General features: G+C 55.3%; 1 protein-coding gene across 5 annotated transcripts in view; it reads right to left on the bottom strand.

The window, feature by feature from the left end:
- Positions 1-236: 236 nt before the first annotated feature.
- CCM2 (CCM2 scaffold protein) overlaps positions 237-15,899 on the bottom strand; it is a 56,092-nt gene continuing 40,429 nt past the window's right edge. For all 5 annotated transcript variants that reach the window (XM_072965296.1, XM_072965295.1, XM_072965298.1 and 2 more), the window contains 8 exons: positions 10,913-10,996; positions 10,177-10,360; positions 6,528-6,664; positions 5,633-5,768; positions 2,949-3,006; positions 2,473-2,611; positions 1,641-1,779; positions 237-743 (listed from right to left, as the gene is read on the bottom strand). In XM_072965296.1, the coding sequence (XP_072821397.1) occupies positions 463-743; positions 1,641-1,779; positions 2,473-2,611; positions 2,949-3,006; positions 5,633-5,768; positions 6,528-6,664; positions 10,177-10,360; positions 10,913-10,996 (1,158 nt within the window). In that variant the 3' untranslated portion in view covers positions 237-462. The remainder of the gene's footprint in view (positions 744-1,640; positions 1,780-2,472; positions 2,612-2,948; positions 3,007-5,632; positions 5,769-6,527; positions 6,665-10,176; positions 10,361-10,912; positions 10,997-15,899) is intronic.

Raw genomic sequence — 15,899 nt, 5'->3', positions numbered from 1 at the left:
CGGCCTGACACTCAACGCCCGCAAGGGCCTAGGACACCCGCTCCCTGCCCTGTGTCCACAAAGCTATAAGCCCAAATCAGGTCCCCGCTGTACACAGAGCCCAGCCCGGGTTCCGACAGGTGGCCCAGGGGCCAGACCACCGTGCCCAGCCCTGGGCGAGTGGATCTGAGACACAGGCCAGAGTGGACACCCCGGCTCTTACCCTCATGGAGCAGAAACACACTGGCAACCAAAGATAAATTATTCACATTGCAGTAAACTTCTTTTAAGGTCTCTGAGAGTTTCAATAGAAACGTCATGTGCAAAACTGACAGCTGTCCGGGGTCTGGCTGACGAGACCCCTCCCAGAGCAGGTGGGCGCAGCGCAGCTTCTGCCCCAGCACCAGGGCACCTCCTTCACAGTAGAGCTACCTGCGCCCCGGGTCCCGCGCGGGAAGGGCGGCCCGCAGGGCCCCAGCGCCGTCAGGCCGAGTCCTGGTCCATGCTGCAGCCCAGCGCCTCGATGTCATTGCTGATGTCCGAGATCATGCGGTCCCACTCGTCCCCCTCCGAGGGCGCGGACTGGTCGTCGGAACTGCCTGCGGCCCTGTTCCCGTTGGAGGTGGAGGTGGAGGTGGAGCTCGTGGCCCGCCGGTACCTGCCAAAGCTGTCGGTGATGATGCCACGGCCGTCCTTCACCCCAATGGTCTCCAGGAAGTTCTCGAAGTGCTGGCTGTCCTTCTCAGGGATGAAGGGCCGCAGACCTGCAGGCACGCAGCACGGCTGACCCCGAGCCTCCTGCAGGATGTGCACGTGCGCCTGCCCCTGGGGACCCACGGCCCGGAGGACCCCCCCTCACCACCCACCTGCATCTGGCCCAACCCTGGCAGGTTGAGGGGGAGGCTCTGGACAGGCCCTGCCTTTGTTAACGCGGCTGGCGCCAGCCAGGGACCACACCCTCACGTCACTCTCTCCAGTCCTCTTAGAAGCCCCACTTCACAGGCTTCCAAATGGAGAAGAGAGGAGAGGGCAGAAAGGAGGCTGAGACAGGGCTCCAAGCAGGGGCCTCACTGCCCAGCTGTGCTCCTATCTCGGGGGTAACCACCTACTTCCTGAAGAGAGACCCCCTCCTATGTGACAACAACATGAAGAGGGGCCTTAGACCCCAGCCTTGGTGACTGAACGCAGGGTGGCCGGGGGATCAGCAAGAGGTCAGACGGGACGTAGCAGATCTGGCTCTGGCCCCTCCCCAGGGAGCAGGGCACCTTGCTTGGATTTTGGGCGACAGGGCCCAGGACCCAGGAGCCTCCACCAGCCACTGTCAACCAGCCGTGTTCTCTAGGGTCAGCACCCTCACAGAGGTGGCAGACAGCCAGGGCCACGTCCAGCTGCCCGTGGGAGGCTCCGCCCACCCTGCCCGCCGCGCTGACTCCGCACACTGAGCTCCTGGGGCCTCGGCTGGGAGTGGCGTCCCCACCCGTCCACCCAGCAGGCTCCTGCTCACCCACCAGAACCTTGTCTGAAGAGCCTACCGGGCCCTCGGTCTGGCTCCCGTGGGGCCCTCCCCTGCTCCCTCCCCAGGGACAGCCCTCCGACCAGCATCGCTGGGCCCTGCTGGCCGGAGCCCCCGTCCCTCGCAGACCGCCGTCCGCCGGGCTCACCGAGCAGCAGGAACTTGCGGCTGTCCCCGTACAGCTGCCGCAGGTTGATGCAGAACTCGTGCACCGAGGCCCCGTCGCGGTACTCGTGCAGCAGGGCGGCAAACTGCTGGATCTCCTGCGACGACAGCTTGGTGCGCAGCTGCCGAGAGAGCCGGGCGTGGTGACCGGTGCTGCTCCGGCCCTGCCCGCACCCTGCCTGACCCCAGAGGACCAGCAGCTGCCCCGGCCGGCAGGAGGGAGGGAAGTGCCAGCCCAGCCCTGAGGCCCCCATCCCCGCGCAGGGAGCCTGAGACCAGCAAGGAGCCCACATCGTCTGCCTTAATGTGCTGCAGGGTCTGCCAAGGCTGGGGCCGGGCAGGCGGGGTGCGTCTGCATACCACAGCCAGGGCCATCTACCAGCATCCTGGAGGCCAGAGTGACGCTTGGCCAGGTGACAAAGCCATGTGAGGTTGGGGACAGTGGGAAAGAAAGTGCTAAGTGATGACAGGTCCATCCGGCCCTACTGGGGAATGACCCAGTCCCCTGCCACCATTCACCACCAGAGACCCAGGGACAGGCCTGTGATCCAGCCCCAGAGGCCAGATTAGCCCCCATGGCCAGCTCACGCTCTCCCCAAAGACTCTCCTGGTGGGAAAGGAAGTGATGCCCAGCCACAAGTGAGGCGCTCATGCTCACCTCCAGTCCCATGAGTGGAGAAGCAAGCCTTTCTCCCCCACCTTCTCCCCGCCCCGGGAGCTTCTACACCCAAGGCCCGGGCCCCAGCCAGGCCTGCGGGAGCACGTGGGCCCCCTGGGGCCGGGGCATCCTGGCCAGCTGGGCGGTGGCGGTGTACCGTGAGCATGTAGTCCTGCAGCAGCTCAGCAGCCGTGGCGCTCAGCTCGCTCTCGCTGACCGTCTTGGCGTGGGGCGCCGTCTGCATGCAGAAGGACAAGGGCGAGACGCCGCCCGCGTGCGCACACTCGGGGAAGGAGCTACGAGGACACGAGCCGAGCAGTGGGCGGGCGGCACCCCTGCCCGGCCCCGTGCCTGCACCCCTCCACCCCTGCGGCGGCCACTGAGGACGAGGGTCTGAGAGAAGGACACATGCAGGGAAAGACCCAGGAGCTGCCAGAAGCCTAGCAGGGTCTCAGTGGAGTGACGATGTCACCGGTGTGACCTTGGGGAGCCCGCCAGCTGGAAGGCCCCTGAAGGCAGACCGGGAGGACGGGGCTCCAACGTGGAAGGATGCGGGTGGGGGAGGGACCCATGTCGAGGAGGGGGGCCAGGCAGATGTGCTGGCACCGCTGACAGCCAGGACAGGGTACTCACAAAGTGCTGGCTTCTGTCTCATAGGGCTCCTTCATGTCCACTTTTGTGGAAGAGTCGTCTGTACGGAAAGGGCAGAACATAAAAGCTTCTGGTTATCTCAGGGAGGGGGCACTGAGTCCAGTGTCCAAGCTCTAAACAGGAGGTCCAGAGCCCTGGTGACGGAAAGCCTGAAGGCCAGGCCCCTGGGGTGCACCCCTCGGGCCACAGCCACACCTGCTCCTCCTGGGGGTCCTGTGAGATGCACCATCTGCTACAGGTCTGAGCAGGAGCCGGGGCAACGCTCTGGTCTTTGGAGGACGTGTCCCAGTGTTCAGGGACAAGAAAAGCACCATTTGTGGACGTGGGCACCACACCTGGCAGCGTCCGAGGGGCTGTGTGACTTCTGTCTTCTCTGACCCAACTTTTAGATGAGGAACTGAATCAGGGAGGTTATGCAACTTGCCCATGTCACACAGCTGGTGAGGGCAGAGGCCACGATCGGAGCCAGCAGGTCTGACCCTCCGGCCTGGACGCAACCAGGCACCACGCATGGATGGCTACTCCCCAAGGACAGAGACAGGGCCTCGGGGTGTCCGAGACTCTCAGATCAGCAAAGGGCCCAGTACACAGCAGCTACCTGAGCAACACTGAAGGATGACCTAAGGTCCACGTGACACAGGCCAGGAGGGACACCGAGGCACGGTTATATGCAGCGAGGGCCACTTTAAGAGAAAGGGGCAGAAAGCACAGGACTGTAGGAGAGGACGGGGAGAGAAAAGGCCACTCCTGGTGGCGGGAAAGAGTGTGTGGTGGGCAGAGGAACGGTCCCAAGATGCCCGTGTCAAACCCCAGAACCTGCACACGTGCTAAGTGACACGGCAATGGGGGCGGTGGCTGCTGCGCAGCTGACCCAACAACAGGGGAGGCAGCCCCAGGCCATCCAAGCGGGCTCGACGTGAATCCCGGGCCCTTCAGCATGGAGGGGGCAGAGGGGCAGAGAGAACTGTGACAACAGGTCAGGGATGCCACCCGGGCTGTGACAACGGAGGGAGGGAGGCCGCCAGAAGCTGGAAAGCAGGAAATGGCTTCTGGAGCCTCAGAGGAAGGCTGCCGGCCTGCACCCTGATTTTAGCCAGTGAGACCCGCACTGGGCTCCAATCAACAGAACTGTTAGAGACTAAATCTGTGTGGCTTAAGCTGCTCAGTCATGGTGACCTGTCACAGCAGCAGGAGAGGACTGACCCGGCAGGCCCCGAGGCAGAAACCAACAGAGGATGCGTGTCTGAGTGTGTGCACGTAAGGGGTGTGATGTGAATGTGGAGTGTGTGTGCGAGCGTCTAACGTGTACGCTCACGAGCGGGGATGTGTGTGTATGTGAGCACGTGTGTGACGTGTAGTGAGTGCTCAGGTATGCTGCATGAGTGTGTGCGTGTGCGATGCATGAGACGTGCACATGTGATGTAAGAGCCATGCACGCAAGTGTGGTGCGTGTGACGTGCGCACATGTGTGATGTATGAGACAGGTGCATGCGTGGAACGTGTGCATGTGCACCTGCGTGGATCCCACAGGGAGACCTACCCACAGGGACGGGGCACAAAGGACACCCGGGCAGAGAGGAGGCTGGCAGGGAGGAAGCCCACTCAGGGAGGCCCTGATCATGAACACCCTGTGTTTACTTCGTGCAAACTCATTCAACTGTATACTTATGATTTATGTACTTTTTAGTGAAAAAGTTTATTTAAAAAAAAAAAAGACCCTACTGGAAATTTTAATGCACAGGGGCCAAAGCAATCACAGCAAAGCTGAATGTTTGAATACAGCTCAGTAAACCACCTGCTGCCCACTGGGGAAGCTGCAATGTCCCCACCTGCACGTGAGGACAGACTGCCGGCTCCGCTGGGCTGTCTCTGTGGCGCCGTGAGCGGCTCCAGCATGAGCAGCAAGACAAGGAGGAGGAGGAGGTGGGAGAACCAGCCCTGAGATAAGGCCTTCCTCAAAGAGCCCCCCAAGCTTCGCAAACATGCAAAGGGTTCCATGCTGTTCGCCAAGATGTGCGAACCGCTGGGGAAGGGTGCAGGGCTGGGACTATCTCCACAGAAAGACCAGAGGCTTTCTTTCTGCACCGGAGGCTACAGCTGTGCTGTCTCCAGCATCTTTCTTCCTGCCCCTCTGACTTACAGAAGCCATGAATCCTCGATCAAGTACATCTCTGAAAGGCAGGTGCCTTCGGTGTTTAGAAGATTCAGCTAGAGCAGGCTATGCAGAAACGAAGTGTCGTGTGTGCACTAACGGATTCCTGAGAATGCTCCCAGGGCGCCCGGCAGGAGCACAGCCTTCGGGGCTCCTTCTTATCCTTCCTGCCGCCCCCCATCCCCGGGCAGCCTTCGTCTGAGTTAGGCGAAGTGACTTTAGCTACATGTGGTGCCAAAAAAATGCTCCCGTCCCCCAGAGTTATACAGGAAGCCACCAGGGGCCTGAAAGGGGAGGGGAGGGGCGTTTGCCTTGACTAAACCCACGGATTAACATGAACAATGAAGTCTGGGAACAAAGGCCGTTGGCTCGAACCTCCCAGGATGGTGGCAACAGTGTCACCACACAACAGAGCTACCCAGGGTGGGGTTCTGGGAGGACGCAGGCTCCCAGTTCACAGCAAAGCCCTGGTGGGGAAGGGGAGGCGGGGCCGCCCGCCCCCTTGCTCACATACCACTGTGAAGGGACAGGTGGTGGGTGGGTGTCGAGGCCCCGTCAAATATGGCTCTGTCCAGGAAGTCGATGGTGGACTCCGTATACACAATCTGGAAGACTTGGCCGAGCAGGGAGCACAGCTCTTCCGCGGCAACCTGCCAACGGAGGACAAGGCTGAGCCTTCCTGGGCAGCTTCGCAGGCATCTGCCACCTCAGATGCCGAACAAACACCCAGACTTGGTGCCCTCTGCCCCCTACTGGCCCAAGGGGCCGCAAGGACAGCAGCCCACACCCCGGAGGCTCTCCAGACCCCTCCCCACAGTCCTGGCCGGCCAACGCCCTCCCACCTCTCCGGCCCCAGCCTGGGAAGAGCATCCGTGCCAGGTCACACGGACAGCATTCCTAACACTGCAAAATGGCTTCCCACATATGCTAGTCAAGCAGGGTCCCATCTAGGGCAGCTATGCTCCCAGGACATGGGCAATACCTAGAGGGGCTTCCAGTGGGGTCAGGCCAGGGAGGCTGCTCCATGAGGAAGAACTACCCAGCTGAAAGGTGGGCAGAGCTGGGGGGGGAACGCTGATCAGAAGCTACCTAAGGTGGGGTGTCCCTACTCTGCTCTTACAGATGCAGAAACTAAACAGAAGGGGATCAAGGGGCCCCCAAAGGCTGGCGGCTCTTGGGTAGCTAACGGGGGGCCCCCAACCCTAACTCACCACTCCCAAGAATCTTCCCGCAGGGCACAACTTGGGGTGCAGACGATGGCCCCCATCAGCGTAGGGGAGGGAGGGGGAGCCCACCAAGAGAAGAAAGAACCAGCGGGGAGGCATCAGACTCTGGGACTCGGTGGGACTTGGGGTGGGGCCTGGACAGGTGTGGGCGGGGCCTGGGTCCCAGTTCCCAACCCCACTCACCTTGCTCTCTGCGGCCAGGATCACCAGGCAGCACGCCTCCACAGGCCCTACTCCGCTCTCCGACAGGGAGCCCGTGGTCAGGCCTCTGGAACTTTCTGCACACACACTCTGGCTGGGGGAGATGCCGGGGTCCTGGGCTGAGAAGTCAACACCACGGCAGGTTAGGGCAGGTGTGGGAGCTCAAGAGCAGGCTGTGGGCGGCCCCTGCCCGACAGGTGGGGAAAGGCCTGAGCCAGGGACACCGCCTCCCCCACCTTCTCTAAACAAGCGAAGGAACAGGTAAGCAAGCTGTCACCATCACGCGCCCCTGACACTGCCCCCTCAAAACCATCACCTCACATGACCTTCTAGCATCTCTGCCAAAGAGAGCGCGAGCATCGTAGGCTGAGATGTGAAATCGCCGGCATTCAGCTGCTTTTTGATCTATACAAAGGACGGTACTCAGAGGGTCCCAGTCCCGGGGTTAATATACAATCCTGACAGAAGACGGGGGAACCGAGGCATAGGGGGCAAAGGGCCAGGCCCAAGGGTGTGTGAGAGGCAGAGTCCGGGCCAGGATCTCGCCGTGACAGCCCCCGCCTGTGCTGCTAACACTCGACACGCTGCCTGCCTCCTCAGACGCGAGGTCTCATGGGATGCAAGGGTGGGTTCCGACACGCCTGAGGCAGGAACGAGGTGGTGGGGGGGACCCAGGGTGCCTGGGGAGCGTCTGCAGGAACACCGCTCCAGACACATAAGCTCAGACAGACCTGGGAGCAGGAACTGGAAGTGAAGGCTCGAGTTCCCCTGGAGCCAGTCCACCCCAGGAGGAGGAACACCCAAAGCTCAGTCAGGGCCGAGAGACAGGAGCCCGGCCAGTAACGGCCAGACCTGGGGCTGATGGCCCTGCCAGGGCAGGGCTGGCAGCAGCCGGCAGCCTGACACCCTGTGTGGAGGCTGAGCTCCGCAAATCCCACAGTTAGACCCTGGGACTGCACTGTCCCACACAGTCACGGGCCCCAGGCACTGAGCCGTGCCCGAAGTGTAAACTACACACGGGGTCTCGGAGTTAGTGCTAAGGCGCACGTGTGACGTCTCAGTCACTGTACAGTGACTCTGCTGATGTGACGTCTGATACAGAGAACTAAGTGAAATGTACTAGCAACACTGATTTCACTTGTTGCCTTTTCCTTTTTTTTTTAACACGACTACTAGAACATTTCAGGTAGCTTTGCAGCCAGCACGCATGGCTGTTCTCAAGGAAGCAGACGTGTGGCTCCAGTGCCACGCACAGCGAGTGTGCACTGTTTCTAAATAGCCCACTTCCAATCCCCCAGCAGCATCCAGCCAGAGTCACGGACTGTCCCCACAAGTCTCAGTTCAGGTCCACTGTCCACTCTCCTAGGTCCACAGAAACATCCATCAGCGAGATGTCCCTCTGCATCCTGGCACAAACAGACACCTGGTCACCCGCCCTCGAAGCCGTGCCTGCCACATGGAACCCCCTGCAGCCAGACCTGACCCCAACCTCCACTCCCTCCCCACGTTGTCTCAAACGTCAGCGAACCCCGGGCCGGGAGAGGCATACAGATGTGCCTGCATGCAGCTGGCGCTACGTAAGTGTTAGCTACCACTGTCAGCTCCTGCGTTGAGGATGGCTGCATTCCGTATCCCACACACAGCATGCCTGATGTGCGCAGGAGCCTCGGAGAGATTGGAGACTTCCCTTCAGGGCAATCCGCTAGAAGAGGAAGATGCTCTGGGCCTGGGATTTACTCTCTTCCTTTAACTCGGAAGCTCTCAAAGCCCTGGGTCTTGGTTTTGAATTCTTTTTGGAAAGTTCCTTCTATGAAATGCACGCTCTCTCTTAAATCAGTCGCCCATGTTCCTAGCAATGTGTCCTATGATTAACGCTGGGAAATGTCCTGGAACACAAAGAAACTGAAGGGCCAGCCCCACTCCTGCCGGCCCACACGCCTGCAGGCTCCCCACCAGAAGTGCTCCCCTCACTGCTTTGCCCCAGAGAGGCCCCAGAACTCAGGCCTCCTGTGGGAACCGTCTGAGGGCAGGAGAACGGCCGTCACCAAGGCCTGGGCGGCAGTGGAGGAAGCAGTTACACAGCCAGTTCCTCAACTAGCCAGCCCACCAGCCACCAACTGGGTGCCCTGGCCACTCAGCCTACCTGCTCCCAGTGACCCCATCCGTAAAGCTGGAGGTAAACAGAATCCTCCTTATAGGTTTACGGTGGAAATTAAGTGAGATCATTCTTGTCACATGCTTTCTACTAGTTTCAGCCGCATTAAACGGTCATCTTTGTAGGTTAAAATGGTTAAATGCTGGTAGATTTGTGTTGTTCAAGCTAAAATCATGTCTGTCATTAAACAGTCGCTGCTCACTGAACAACGAAGGGAAATGAGGAACAAGAAGAGCACAGAGGGGACCTCGCTCAGAAGCGCAGGATCACAGAGCAGGGGGGTGTGTGCCAGTATGTGGTACCTGAGCGTGTGCGTGCACATGTGAGCATCTGTCCGAGGTGTCAGGAGTCTGTGTGGTGAGTGTGAGCATGACTGTGTTGTGTAACTCTGGGTGTGTGTGTGTTTGGGGGTACACGAAGCAGAGGGGCTATAATAACTCCGACAGCCACCTTCACAAACCACTCCAGTGTGAGGGAACCCACGGTGTCCCCATCAGATTCATGGGCCCTTGAATCTGACTTCGCTGGAGCTCAAGGAGTCAGTCACGAGAGAGCTCACCAGGGCCCTGGCTCTTCAAAAGTCCTCGGATTCCCCCATGAACTACCGACCTTAAGCAGAAATACAACTTTCCCTCTGCACCGTCTGAAGTACAGCGTGTGGCCCAGGCAGATCCACCTGGCCACCCTCACACGCCACCACTGGCCTTCTGGAGATGAACGGCTGGTCGGCTCAACCCAGCCACCATCGGAGCCCAGGACAGCGTCAGTGCTGCAGCGACAACCTCGGAACCCACACAGGAAGGGCACAGCCTGAGTGAAACCCCAATTTCTCTCCTCACTTCTCAGTGACTGATGCCAGGGCACCTGCCAGGCAGCTCGTCCGGGGGTGCCTGGTCAGGCGGCACTGCGCCTCGTCACCAGGTGAGGGGTGGGCTGGGCGAAGGGAGCCAACAGTGGGTTTAAGGTTCTTTCTGATTCTCCTACGAGGACACGCTCAGAATGTCTTGCACACCGGGAGCTCCCTTCCTTGATGGTCTGGTCTCATCTTGGCACCCCAGCCATAGGAAGGCTGCGTGGCCAAAGGCAGGGCCCAAATGTTCGCTGGCTGAACTGAGGCCTCACCCACAGCCCCTGGTGCCGCCTGCTCCCAGGGGTCTGCCACGCCTGGGTGCCACAGGCCTCTCCAGCCCCCCAGTGGGCTGTGCCAAGCAGATCGCAGGCCCACAAGGCTCAGAGAGACAGTGACTGAGCTCAGCACCTGTTCCTCATGGCCTCTTGGGTCACTGTCCTTTACTGGCCGGGCTGACCTCAGGGACAGGAGGGCTGGTTCCTGGACACAGTGGGCAGCAGCAGCTGCCCCACTGCTGTGGAAACTGTCTCCAGAGCTCCATGAAATCCAGAGACTCACTCCTCAGGACACAGGCGTCGGGCTGCTTCTGCCAAGGACCCTTCTGACCCCGCCTCCCGGGGCCCTACCTGTCTTCAGGATCACCAGGTGCGAGGCGTCATCCCGCACGTAGGACACGGCGGCGATGTCGTGGATGGGGACCCTGAGGATGGTGTCCTCCCCGTCCCTCCAGGCCAGCTTGACGTTGTAGGCAGACAGGCTGATCACAGCGTCATGCTCCTGGGTCAAGTGTCCGGGGAGCTGGTGGGCTCTCTGGAAGGAACACAGGGCATCAGAAACGCAGGGCCCCAGCTGCGAGCGCCCTCGGGAACCCCGCACACAGCCAGCGCTGACAGCTGAGTGCTGCTCCCCTTGGTGCAGCCATGCTCGCTCCGGGGGCGCTGCTGTGTTCAAACCAGGTCGGGGGCTTCCCATCTGGAACTGCCTTTAGATTCAGACCTCGGGCATGTGATATGGATATCTCAAAAATTGAATTTTGAGAACAGCCCCAAACCACGAGGAGCCAATCTGGAGAAAAAACTTAATGCTCAGATTGAGGAACAGTCTTTATGGCCAAGTGCCAAGTGCCAAGTGCACCCTTAACATGATGGGACTGGGTCATCCCTCACGGCCACGAAAGAAGGCAGGGTCAGAGGACCAGGAACTGGTGTCAGGGTATGAGAGTCAAAGGTCACGTGAGGAGGTGAAGCAGGCCAAGGGTCAGAGGTCAGGGCTGGGAGGTGGAGCAGGCGGAGGGTCAGAGGTCAGGGCTGGGAGACGGAGCAGGCAGAGGGTGGGAGGCTGGAGTCGGGAGAACAGGGTTACCTTTGCATTGTCTATGAAATGCAGGATTTCGGTCCTACTGGAGGGATTCAGGTATCCTGGTATGGACGTTAACTGACCTAAGTACTGAAAGAAAGTGGAGAGAGAGTGCCATGAGAAAGGGAAGATCGGCCAGCAGCATCATGGGCCTGCAGGGGGCGCAGCGCGAGCCCGCAGGTCCCGGCCACCAGGCCTGCTGGCCCGCAGCTCTGGCTCGAAGCGGAGGCCCTCCTCTAGGAGGCGTGCTCCAGACTCCTAGAGAGATCTCTCCAGGCTGAGGGGAACACTCCCACTCTTCCCACTGCACCGTCGTCACAAGCCCTGCCAAGGACCCCTCAAACCTAGCTTGGTGGAATCCAGACACTAGAAGGACAGGCAAGAGTGGCCTGTGTTTCTGGGTCAGCGCTGGAAACGGAAAACAACGGCCCTGTACCATCCTGCTAAAAACAGACGCACCACATCCGAGGGCCAGGCGGCTGCGAGACGAGCGCAGAGAAATGAAGTGACACGAGGCCGCCGGGCACTTGGCTAACCTCCGACGCGGTGCAGCCCCAGTGCCAGCCAGCAGTGCTCACGCCACAGCTCTGCCAATGAACACAGGGTCTGAATGTGTTTTAATGGTTTACTGATTTCCTTCCAAGAACAGATCTCTTCCACTCGACATTTCTCAATCTCTCACTAACGCGAATGTTGCAGGCGGCTGTTAACAAGTGTGACAGGCTTCCTGTCTCCACTCCCGTTCTCACGAGATAAAGGCTACCAAACTGAAAATCACCAAGTCTTCTCAGATCGATCACAGAACGAGGTCACAGGGCAAACGACTGCCCCATAAACTGCAGAGAGCAACGGGGGACAGAGAACCCAGGCCCCAGGAGAAGCCACGGGGGCCAGCGTGGCAGGTGCACCGGGAGGGAAAGTGACCAAGGGCTGGACATGCGCGCAGACGAGCTTGAGACAAAACTCTGGGGGCCAGGCACATGGGCCCCATGCTTATGTGGGTTCCAGTCCAGGAGCCCCACAGGGTTCTCAGGGAAACTAGAGAAAAATCCCCTCTTGTTTCTGGCCAGATATCACTTTAAACTATGACCAGAACTCTGTTATCCTTAACAAGGGCCTTCCTTCAAGGGAAAGTATTTTATCAGGACCTGACCCACGTAGGGGAAGGTAAAAACCCAACTCCAGCCCCCCCCAGCAGCTCTGTCTCTCCTAAGAAAGGAAAACCAGAAGTGAGAAGTGCCTGTGACTTGTCACAGCCCAGGGACACGAGCCCCTGGAGAACAGAGACCTACCAATCATAGGACTAGAGAGCACTCTCCCGGCACCCCCACCCCACCTATGGGCTCCTGTACGACAGGAGATGGTGTGTATCAGACCCTACTTAATGGCACAGCCGACAGGAAGCACAGCCTAACCCCTGACCAGATAAATACATAGCCTCACATGAAAGGCCTCTTTACCTCAGCTCCTTTTATCTGAATCACCGTGCCTAGCTTTCAACCAAAAATGACAAGCCGTGCTAAGAGGCAAAAAAAAAAACATTGCTTGCAAAGACAGGGCAAGCATCAGACCCGTATGGCAGAGATTCTGGAATTATCAGACCAGGAAGTTAACATGATCCTGGAATTATCAGACCAGGAAGTTAACACAACCATGATTAACATGCTAAGAGCTCCAACAGAAACAGTGAACAAGGAGAAGACAAAAGAAACGAAGAAAGAAAGAACAAGAGTAATAAACAGAAAACAACTACAAATATGGTGATATTCACAAGCATTAATCTGACTTTACCAATAATCACTTTAAATACAAATAGTCTGAATATACCAAGAAATGAAATTAGGAAATAAAAACTGTCAGACTCAATAAAAAAATTTAAGACTCAATCATATGTTGTGTATAAGACACCCACTTTAAAGAGGGGTATAATAAAAACAGGGTCATTTCTCTACAACATAGCAATCCTTAACATGTATGCACCTAACAACAGGGCTTTGAAAACACGAGGCAAAAACTGATAGAACCACAGGGAGAAAGAGATGCATCCACTATTACAGCTGGAGACTTCAGCACCCCTCTCTGAGAAATGGCATATTCAGCAGGCAGAAAATGATTAAGGAAACGGTGAACACCCCCAATCATCTGGCTGTAGCTGACATCTACAGATGACTCCATCCTACAACGGAACACACACTCTTCTCAAGCTCACATGAACATTCACCAAGACAGAGCACATTGAAGGCCGCAAAACACATCTTAACAAGTTTCAAAGAACAGAAACCATACCAAGTATGTTCTCAAACCCCAGTGGAATTCCTTGAAAGACACAATCTACTGAAATTCACATAAATAGAAACTGACAGTGTGAACAGGCATATGATCTATGAAAGAAACTGAATCAGGAATAACCTTCTAAAACCGAAAGTGGCAGGCCCGGACAGGTTCACTCGTGAATTCTACCGAACACTTAAGGAAGAAATTGCACTAATTCTCTATAATCTCTTCCAGAAAGAGAAAACACTTCCTAACCAACTCTAAAAGGCAGCATTACCTTAGTATCAAAACCAAAGCAACCTCAAGAAAGGAAAGGCCTGTATATCTGAAATACGTGCAGTTTACTGTACAGGAATCATATCACAATAAAGGTAATTAAAAAAAAACGCATAAACATAGATACAAAAGTCCTCAACAAAATATTAGCAAATCAAATCCAATAATGTATGAAAAGAATCATACACCAAAAGCAAGTGGGATTTACCCCACGTATGCAAAGCTGACTCTATATTCAAAAGTCATTTTCTGTGATCCATCACATTAATAAGCTAGAAAAGAAAAATCACATGATCTTATCAACAGATGCAGACAAAGCATCTGACAACATCCAACACCCATTCATGACAAAAGCTCTCAGCAAACTAGAAATGGAGGGGAATTTCTCCCACTTGATAAAGAGCGTGTACAAAAAACCTACCACTAACATCATACTTAACGGTAAGAAGTTCTAAGACTGCCTCAGATCAGGAACAAGGGAAGGATGTCCCCTCTCACTATTGCTTCTCAATAGTGTACTGAAGTCCTAGCTAATACAATGACAAGAAAAGGAACTAAAAGGTACAGGCTGGGAAGGAAGAAATCAAACTGTCTTTGTTCACAGATGTCCTCTCTGACTGGAGAACAAAGTCAGCAGGTCACTCTGAGGATCACCAAATGCAAGAAGGTGAACACAGAGGATAAGTCAGACTCCCTGCTGCGGTGCCAACCACCTGCCCGTGTGGAGGAGACTGGCACAGAGAGGACAGGAACTGGCAGAAGCTCACGCAGGGCCCAGTGGCAGAGACAAGCTAAGTCTAGGCACAGTTGGATGAGCAGCCTAAACTTCAGAAAAGCTGCTTTCAAAAGCTGTGCAGTGTTGCTGGGTGGTTCCCTGGGAAATGCACACTCATTACAAAAAGTTTTAGACTTCATCCTCTCTAAGGTGCGGGTGAGGGAAAGAGAATAAAACTAAAGTGTATATTAAGTTTCCCCACTCCCCACTGGGCTGGGAATCCCGCCTCTGACAGAGTAGTTTAAGAATAAATAGGCAATGTATAGAGAGGGAGTATATGGGAAATTTGTATACCTTCCTGTCAATTTTGTTGTAAACATAAAATTGCTTTAAAAAAAAATAGCCCTAAAGGCAAAGAAACTCAGGGTAGACATTTTTGGCAAAACTTTGGTTTCAGTTATATACGTGTGTGTGTGTGTGTGTGTGTGTGTGTGTGTTGGATCGTGGTGTAAAATGTATTTTTTAGGTCAAAAAAGTTTGCAAGCCACTGTAGTTAAGTTACACTGGCAAATAAAAGCAAAACCTAACCTCCAAAAAAAAAAAAAAAAAGAATAAATAAGCAGCACATCTAATTACTGGCTCACACTCAGCCTGTCACAAATGAATGTTCCAGAACGTTTCCACAGACCTGCTGCTAGCGGAGGCCTTTCCATCCTCTTCCTATGTGATTGTGTAAACCAAATGCAGAGCCTTGCTTATATTTACCAGTATTAAATTTAACCTATTCTCATACTTCCTGGTTTCAGAACGTACTACAAAGCTACAAGAGCCAAACAGGGTGGTTCTGGCATAAAGACGACCTACAGAGCAATGAAACAGAATACAGAGCTCAGAAATAAACCCTCACATATAGTGTCAGTTGATTTTTGACAAGGATGCCACGATCATTCAATGAGAAAAGGACAGTCTTTTCAACAAATTGTGCTGGGAAAACAAGATTCCACACAGAAAAGACTGAAGTTAGACTCTTACCTAACACCATATAAAAAATTAGCTCAAATGGATGAAACACCTAAATTTAAGACCTAAAAACTGTAAGACTCTTTGAAGAAAACATAGAGGAAGAGCTTCCTGACATTGGATTTGGCAATGATTTATGGCGTATGATGCCAAAAGCACAGGCAATAAAAGAAAAAATGGATAAACTGGATTTTCTCAAAATTAAAAACTTTGTACATCCAAGGAGACAATCAACAGAGTGCAAACTCAACCCACCCACTCAATGGGAGAAAATATTTGCAATCATGTACGTGACAAGGAGTTAATATCCAGCATATATGAAGAATTCACTTCTATAGCTCCGTAACCAACAAATCAATCTTATTTTAAAATAGACAAAGGACCTAAATAGATTTTTTTTGTCCAAAGAAGATACACAGATGGCCAATAAGCACATGAAAAGATCCTCAATATCACTAGAAGTTAGGGAAATGCAAATCAAAGCCACAATGAGACACTACTTCACACCCGTACAGACGGCTACTATCGAAACTGAAAATAACGTATTGGTGACAACATGGAGAAACTGGAACCCTTGTGCGATGTCAGTGAGAATGCAAAATGGTGCAGTCACTATGGAAAACAGTATGGTCATTCCTTACCATGTTGATCGCCAGGTCACCCAAATCTGGGCAACAGTTGTGTTTCCTCAGGGGCACCCGACCTACA

The sequence above is a fragment of the Vicugna pacos genome, chromosome 7 (assembly GCF_048564905.1).
Source record: "Vicugna pacos chromosome 7, VicPac4, whole genome shotgun sequence".
Lineage (NCBI taxonomy): Eukaryota > Metazoa > Chordata > Mammalia > Artiodactyla > Camelidae > Vicugna > Vicugna pacos.
Note: the sequence above shows the minus strand (reverse complement) of the source record. Positions and strands in the feature narration are given on the sequence as shown.